Here is an 8,507-nt window from a genome sequence, read left to right as displayed (position 1 = left end):
TGGTGACGGACAGAATCTGAACTGGAGGATTCATAACGTTCACAAACCAACGATGACATCACTGATGGTCGATGACATCACTGATGGAAGATGACATCACTGATGGATGATGTTTGGTGCAGACTTTCCCAATGAACGCATTTTTTTTGACTGCCAGGTGAACTTCAATCTTACCTCTTGTGCACTCGCAATATTTCAAATCTTTAACTCCACTAATTTAACTCTGATGTGAACTGTTGCTATGGGGATTTTGAAAACAGGAACACAACCTCTGAGCAGAAACCTTCAAACTTAAAAATGGTGAGTTTAGAAGATTCTGAGCCCGTTTGCTTCTTTTCTGTCTGGGCTCAGCTCGCAGTGGGCTTAGACTATGATTGGTTCAAAGAAATACAAACAAACCACAGCGTTATGTTCCCGGGTAGCTGAACAACGTGCGTGTCTCACCGTCAGTAGAAAGGCGGCGGCGAGCTGATGTACAGCCTCTGCGTCTGGGAGGCGGCTGAGGTGAGTGCGGAGAGAGAGGACAGCGTGGAGAAGGGGAAGGGGGACAGCGGTGGAGGAGGGGGAGGAGGAGGAAGAGGGAGGCAGGAGGCGAAGGCCCTTCCGTCGCAGGTCAGCAACCCGGGACTGGCGGGGGAGGGGGGCATGGAGAGCGGAGAGGAGGGGCTGCTGGGAGAGTCGCTGGGAGCTCCGCCCAGGAAGGACGAGTCTGGAGGGGAGGAAGCACAAAGAGAGCCAATCAGAGTCTGTGATGAGAGCGTGTTTTGTTTTTTAAGATGATGTGAAGATGAAAACCGAAGAAAGATCCGAGTTTCTACGTTTGAGGAGGCGACATCTCTCCTGAGCAGGAAACACAGACGGAGATATGTTTCGTGCAGTTTGATGGTGAAGACGAGCTTCAGTGCAACATGTGAACACACTGTAGTAAAGTATGATGGACAAAAAGATCACATTCCCAGTAAATAACTGAACATTTTACACTCTCCCCCCTTTAAAGTGCACGAGTCTCTGCATGAACATTAATCAGACGTTATCATCATAACTTCTGTTCTTACATTACGAACGGACTCTAAAAGGAACCTCACTGCTGTATGTTTGCATACATGTATAATAAATCATCAAAATGAAGATAAAGATTTATGCCCGGCTGATCCTGCAGAGCCTGACGGACTGAAGGGAGATGAACCCGGCTGGAGAGCAGAGGAGGTTTTCATCTTGGGAGTCCTCGAGAGGCGACGGCCGTCATCAAAAATGGATGCAGAGTAAGAGAGGTTAATTAAAAGCGTCCACGTCGGGGAGGACTTCCAGTCACTCCCAGCTTCTCCTCTCTTCCTCCAGCCGACTCACATCTCAGACTCTCAGGAGACACGGAGACGACGAACTGTGAGGACGGAGCAGCTGCGTGGACACGGACGGACGACGTCCTCCGTCTGAGCTGCAGGCGGAAAACTTTTCAACAGTTCAAAGGTGAAAGGTTTCCAACACCGTCGGGTCCCTGAGACGCTCCACAGCTTCCTTCTGTCTTCCCCTTAGGAATCCACTCCTCCTCGGTGACCTCTGACCTCCAAAAACCTCTTCACTTCATCCCATCTCAGGTTTTTTTTAACTGCTTTCACAAGAAACTGCTGAAAATCTTTCTTGTTAAAAGGAGCTGAGCGTCCTGAATGTTCCTCTGAGCTGCAGCAGAGTCGTGATGGAGGCTTCTTACCGACTCATCTCGTGATGGTTGTAGTTCTTCTTCCATTCATTGTTTAGTCCACAAAAAGACAGAAAATAGTCAATTATGCCCGTCATAACTTCTTCAGATGCCTCTCCCTCCAAAATACACCAAATAAAAATAACATATAAAGTAAAAGTACATAAAAAAAAGTTATGTTTGTTTTAGATTATTTTTATTTATTAATTTGTTTTAATTAATCTACCGTAGGTTATTTTTCTACTGTATTTTTAATTTATTTCAGCTTAAGTTAAATTTATCTTTTAATTTAAAATTATTTATTTTAGCTTTATAATTTTTGTTTTATTTTAATTTACCTGTTTAAATAATTTTGACTTTATATTAGATTATGTTCACTTTATTTTTTTATTTTAAATTATTCATTTTAGATTTTTTTTTTTTAAATTACGTTTTTATTTATTTATCTAAAATGAATTAAGTGTTTTGTTGACTGGTTTTATTGGAAGGAAACCTTAAATCTGTCTTTAAGGAGAATCTTGGCAGCTGAACTATGAAATAAACTCCAGGATGTGCTAGAAAAAAGGATCAAATCCTCTGACTTCACTGTCTGAAAGACACTTCTTAGGGTATTGCAGGAACAAGCCTGGAAGCAGCCGCAGCTGATTTTATGATCTATTAAATTCTTCCTGTGTTGTCCACCTGAAATCCCTCCGTGTGCATTATATCAGGCTAAAGCACATGAAGAGTAGGCGGTGGTGTGGATGTGAATAAATGATGAAGGTAAGACGGAGTGTAAAAAGACTCCAAACAGACTCTTCTTCTGCCGTATGTATACTAACGAGTGTGAAGCATCTTCTGCTCTTCAGGTCGTTAACGCCTCATAAAAAATGCCATTAAAGCTGAGAGCTGTCGGTTGATGATGCTGAAGGAACCTCGGCGTGACGAACGGCCCTCGCTGCAGTGTCATTCAACACCACCTCAATACAAGCACATGCTTACAAATATCTTGGAGTGTAATACCGCTGAGGGCCACTAGGGGCTCCCATAGACTCCCAACAAGCGTCAACTTCTCTCCTGAAATACAAAAAACGATTGAAAAACAATTGAAGCATTCAGTCAGTCACGCTGCGTTCAAATGGGGTCGTATTTGGCGTGTTGACGAGAAGAGTCCACACGAACACCGCCCTCTGGTGGTATTCACGAACTTTGTTCCCTGCGGCTGGAAACATTCAGGACTCACTGCTCAACGTAGTCCGGCCCCGTTACGGTTTGTCACTGTAGCAGAGCTCCGACACCTCGTTAGTAACTTTAACTTGTGAAGCTTTCAGAGTCATGTGACCTCCAGAGGACATGACGAGCAGCCAACCGGCTTGTTTATTCACATAACGGATGTAAACACTGTTTATGCACATAGCAAGTAAACAAAGCAGCAAACAGTCTAGTTATATATTTACATGTTAATTGTGCGTGTGTGTGTGTGTGTGTGTGTGTGTGTGTGTGTGTGTGTGTGTGTGTGTGTGTTTTGAAGTGTACCCAGGTTCCACAGCGTGGTCTGTGCAGCCAGCTCTTTGGCGTCATCCAGCAGTACACACAGCTTGTTGGGGATGTAGGTGATCTGTGTGGACGGCATCACCACCTATATATATACACACACACACACACACACACACACACACACACACACACACACACACACACCTCTTAGGTCTTCAGATTGTTTATTTTAAAAGATTGTAGATATTTTGAAGATTGTAAATTGTGCGAATATTATAAATCAAATACTTCCAAGCGAATTTCTAATAGTAGTTTTGCTTGAAATGCTCCTCCCTACTATCAACACTTTGACTTCCATCCCGGTTCCTATACAATCCAAATTTGATGACGTTTCTTTTTTTTCCTTTCTTAAAAATAAAATGATGTTTTAACATGTCTCTGGACCTTGTAGAGCAGCAGCAGCTTCCCGTCCTGGCCCGGCGTGGAGTAGAGCTGGTACTCGGGCAGCGACCAGTGGTTTTTGCGGCAGTAGAACTCCAGCAGACTGACGGCGGAGGCGATCTGACTCTGCTTCAGGGACAGCAGGCTGGTGGGGGACAGGGAGACGCCGGGAAGCAGCGGGAAGGCGCTCCGGTCCGGGTCATCTGACGGTGCACACACAAACACAACGTTAGCGCTATTTAAGTCCTGCGAGTTTAAAGGCGGAGAGCGGCCAATCAGATCGACTCAGCTCATCCAAATATGGTCACTTCCTGCTCCAAACCGCTGAGAACTAGCAAGATGGTGACGGACGATAAGTCGGTGTTGGTTGCTGCTTGGTCCCGACCCTCGCTGACGGTCATGACGTCGCGGGAACAAGTGGCAGAAACACGATCTCCTCATGCTACGGGCACCGTAATGTGAAGTGGAAATAATCAGGAGGATGAATGTTTTTTATAGCAACTAAAACCCTGAGGAGGAACCAAAAACAAACAGAAAAGGAAGAATTTTTTTTTTTTTTTATCATTTAATAACTTTTACCAGCTAGAAGCAAAAAAAAAAAAACAATCAAAGATGACCAAATGAGGAAATAAAAAAATGAGCAGAAAAGACGCCTTTGAAGTGACGTCACCTGTTGATTTATGAAATGCCTCTGAAGCTTCTTGGTTTGATGCAGGTAGTGACCATATTTGGACGAGCTGGGGGAGGAGCCAGCCTGTGTCCTTCCCTGTCCTGGCTGTTGGGTTTATAACAGTCTGTGAGTGAAACACACAGGTTGTCATTCAGTCCGAGCTGCGCTGCGTCTGCAGAACACAACTCGCTGATTATCCCGCCGTTAAAGCGGCGATCGTAAAGCGTGACTCATCTGGGCTCCATCTTTTCAGAAAACCGTCCCGTCTCAATTACGCCGTAAATCCCTGCCTCGGTTTATCGGCCACCGACATCTTCGCCAGGAAAACATCTCTAATTGCTTTCCATCAGAGTGACTTTCTTCAATTAGAAAAGAGTCAGTGTAGAGAAAAAATAATAAATAGAATAAATAAGCATTAATCCTGGTTGCCATAGCAACCGATGTGTAAATAAAGACAGCGGCCCGTCAGGAGTTGATATGAAATCTCTAACAGCTGACATGGAGAATTTATCAAATAGAATCTGTCATTGTAATTTTTCAGATGTTCTTCAGCAAATAAATCTGATTATTATTTTTATGGAGGACAGGGCATTTTCTGAATAAATATTGTAAAGATTAAAGTCCTCCACCACCTCCCACTGCGACCGCGGCACCTTCATCCTCCAGAAACCGGAGAAAACTCTGCAAACTGGAGGAGGAGGAGACGTTACGATCTTCCTCCCCACATATCTGACTCCCAAAGTGAATTTTTCATCCCTCTTCCCTGGAGTCTCTCTCTCTCACCATCACCATCATCATCATCATCTCCTCCTCTCTCCCTGACATCTTCCTCCTCATAAATATTTCACAGTCCATTTGAGAGTCGACTCGGAAACCTTTTCTCATTTTCAGAAAATGTCCGCAGGCGTCGGGGAAACTGCAGTTTTTGCTTCGTCACCGGATTATTACGGCGGCCGCATCGACACACGAGGGAGGCCTGATGAGTGCGGTCGGTAATGGATGGAAGAAAAGTATCAGAGTATATATAGTGATATCACAGTATCACGGGAAAAAACAATCATCACGCTGGAGGAAACAGGAGCAGTTCACAGGCGGACAGACGGCTCATCGACACCTGATGAAATAAAATGAAGGTTAAAAACTCTCCTGAGGAAATACAGATGTTTATCTGGAGGCTGAACTGCAGCAGCTACAAACCTCCACCTGCATCTTCATCACATCCAGATACTGCGGTGATGATGACGAGGATGTTCAGTTGTTTAATATTGCGGTTATTTTGTGAGGAAAGGAGCTGATCTGGTATATTAAATGTACAGCAACGAGGCAGAGAAGACTGAGGCTGCACAGTGAAGTCTAAAATACAAAGAAGCACATGAAAGTGATCGTTTATCAATATTCAGACATGTTTCAGAACTCGCTGCACTGAAAAAGGTCTTCGCTCTGGCACTGGGAAAAAGTTCCTTTGAACTCGACATGAATTTATCTTCCACCTCCACGTGAAAAAACTGCAGCAAAACCCACATTTCAGACACTCGATGCTGTAACTGCTGGGAGTTTTTACCGATAAATGATGAGTCACATCTCTCAAGCCATTCAATCAATTATCACAAGTGCTGCTTATTAACTTTATGTGTAAGTTCACAGTGTTCCTGAACGCAGCACGGTGCTGCACACGGAGCAGCAGGAAGCAACGACCTCCATCAGGAAGTGTTCAGAGTTCAACATCATCACTGAGTTCCTCACGTTAACGTGACCTCTGGTACCTGAACATTAGTGATGTCACCAATAAATGAGCTTCCTTACCTTGTGTTGTGTAAAAGGGGCTTCCCAGGCGAGGTGGCAGGGGCATGGATCTCAGTGGATAGCACCTATCCATCATCCCTGCGTCGGTCCGGTGCATCACCACCGTCCCGTTCCCTCCTCCTGCTGCTGCTGCTGCTGCTGCTGCTGCTGGGATGTTTCCCAGGTACCCCCTGTTGTTGTTGTACCTCCTCCCGGCCACGCTTCCCTCTTTGACCCCGGCCGGTTTGGCCAGCGTCACCTCCACGGTGGCTCCGTCGATCTGGGCTCCGTTGGTGAGGCTCAGTGCGGCGAGCGCGTCACTTCGGCTGTAGTAGTGGATGAAGGCGTAGTCGCTGAGCTTCTTCACTCGCTCCACCGAGCCCGGCTTGAAGCGGGAGAACTCCTGACGAAGGGTTTCCTCGGAGGTGTGCGCCATCAGGTTACGGACCTGCAGCGTACGGACACAGCACGCAAAACGTTTCCACCCAAGTTCACCCTGGAACCTTTTCAGCGACAGGAAGTGACACGGTGACTTTTCAAATTAAAACAAGTCTGTTTGTCGCCTGGTGAGGACGGTGTGAGGACGGTGTGACGCCTGGTGAGGACGGTGTGAGGACGGTGTGACGCCTGGTGAGGACAGTGTGACGCCTGGTGAGGACGGTGTGACGCCTGGTGAGGACGGTGTGACGCCTGGTGAGGACAGTGTGACGCCTGGTGAGGACAGTGTGACGCCTGGTGAGGACGGTGTGACACCTGGTGAGGACGGTGTGACGCCTGGTGAGGACGGTGTGAGGACGGTGTGACGCCTGGTGAGGACAGTGTGACGCCTGGTGAGGACGGTGTGACGCCTGGTGAGGACAGTGTGACACCTGGTGAGGACGGTGTGACGCCTGGTGAGGACGGTGTGAGGACGGTGTGACGCCTGGTGAGGACAGTGTGACGCCTGGTGAGGACGGTGTGACGCCTGGTGAGGACGGTGTGACGCCTGGTGAGGACAGTGTGACGCCTGGTGAGGACAGTGTGACGCCTGGTGAGGACGGTGTGACGCCTGGTGAGGACGGTGTGACGCCTGGTGAGGACGGTGTGAGGACGGTGTGACGCCTGGTGAGGACAGTGTGACGCCTGGTGAGGACGGTGTGACGCCTGGTGAGGACAGTGTGACACCTGGTGAGGACGGTGTGACGCCTGGTGAGGACGGTGTGAGGACGGTGTGACGCCTGGTGAGGACAGTGTGACGCCTGGTGAGGACAGTGTGACGCCTGGTGAGGACGGTGTGACACCTGGTGAGGACGGTGTGACGCCTGGTGAGGACGGTGTGAGGACGGTGTGACGCCTGGTGAGGACAGTGTGACGCCTGGTGAGGACGGTGTGACGCCTGGTGAGGACAGTGTGACACCTGGTGAGGACGGTGTGACGCCTGGTGAGGACGGTGTGAGGACGGTGTGACGCCTGGTGAGGACAGTGTGACGCCTGGTGAGGACGGTGTGACGCCTGGTGAGGACAGTGTGACACCTGGTGAGGACGGTGTGACGCCTGGTGAGGACGGTGTGAGGACGGTGTGACGCCTGGTGAGGACAGTGTGACGCCTGGTGAGGACGGTGTGACGCCTGGTGAGGACGGTGTGACGCCTGGTGAGGACAGTGTGACACCTGGTGAGGACGGTGTGACGCCTGGTGAGGACAGTGTGACGCCTGGTGAGGACGGTGTGACGCCTGGTGAGGACGGTGTGACGCCTGGTGAGGACGGTGTGACGCCTGGTGAGGACGGTGTGACACCTGGTGAGGACGGTGTGACGCCTGGTGAGGACGGTGTGACGCCTGGTGAGGACAGTGTGACACCTGGTGAGGACGGTGTGACGCCTGGTGAGGACAGTGTGACGCCTGGTGAGGACGGTGTGACGCCTGGTGAGGACGGTGTGACGCCTGGTGAGGACGGTGTGAGGACGGTGTGACGCCTGGTGAGGACGGTGTGACGCCTGGTGAGGACGGTGTGACACCTGGTGAGGACGGTGTGACGCCTGGTGAGGACAGTGTGACGCCTGGTGAGGACGGTGTGACACCTGGTGAGGACGGTGTGACGCCTGGTGAGGACGGTGTGAGGACGGTGTGACGCCTGGTGAGGACAGTGTGATGCCTGGTGAGGACGGTGTGACGCCTGGTGAGGACGGTGTGACACCTGGTGAGGACGGTGTGACGCCTGGTGAGGACGGTGTGAGGACGGTGTGACGCCTGGTGAGGACAGTGTGACGCCTGGTGAGGACGGTGTGACGCCTGGTGAGGACAGTGTGACGCCTGGTGAGGACGGTGTGAGGACGGTGTGACGCCTGGTGAGGACGGTGTGAGGACGGTGTGACGCCTGGTGAGGACGGTGTGAGGACGGTGTGACGCCTGGTGAGGACGGTGTGAGGACGGTGTGACGCCTGGTGAGGACGGTGTTTTGATG

General features: G+C 49.7%; 1 protein-coding gene across 1 annotated transcript in view; it reads right to left on the bottom strand.

Annotated features, from left to right (window-relative positions):
* Positions 1–446: 446 nt before the first annotated feature.
* The window catches only part of rbm46 (RNA binding motif protein 46), an 11,856-nt gene continuing 3,795 nt past the window's right edge, over positions 447–8,507 (bottom strand). The window contains exons 6-9 of the mRNA XM_069175558.1: positions 6,087–6,513; positions 3,617–3,816; positions 3,212–3,314; positions 447–709 (exon numbers count right to left, since the gene is read on the bottom strand). Coding sequence (XP_069031659.1) covers positions 447–709; positions 3,212–3,314; positions 3,617–3,816; positions 6,087–6,513 — 993 coding nt within the window. The remainder of the gene's footprint in view (positions 710–3,211; positions 3,315–3,616; positions 3,817–6,086; positions 6,514–8,507) is intronic.

The sequence above is a fragment of the Embiotoca jacksoni genome, unplaced genomic scaffold (assembly GCF_022577435.1).
Source record: "Embiotoca jacksoni isolate LCO1_2020_lvr unplaced genomic scaffold, fEmbJac1.0.p SCAF_68, whole genome shotgun sequence".
In the NCBI taxonomy this organism is placed as follows: Eukaryota; Metazoa; Chordata; class Actinopteri; family Embiotocidae; genus Embiotoca; species Embiotoca jacksoni.
Note: the sequence above shows the minus strand (reverse complement) of the source record. Positions and strands in the feature narration are given on the sequence as shown.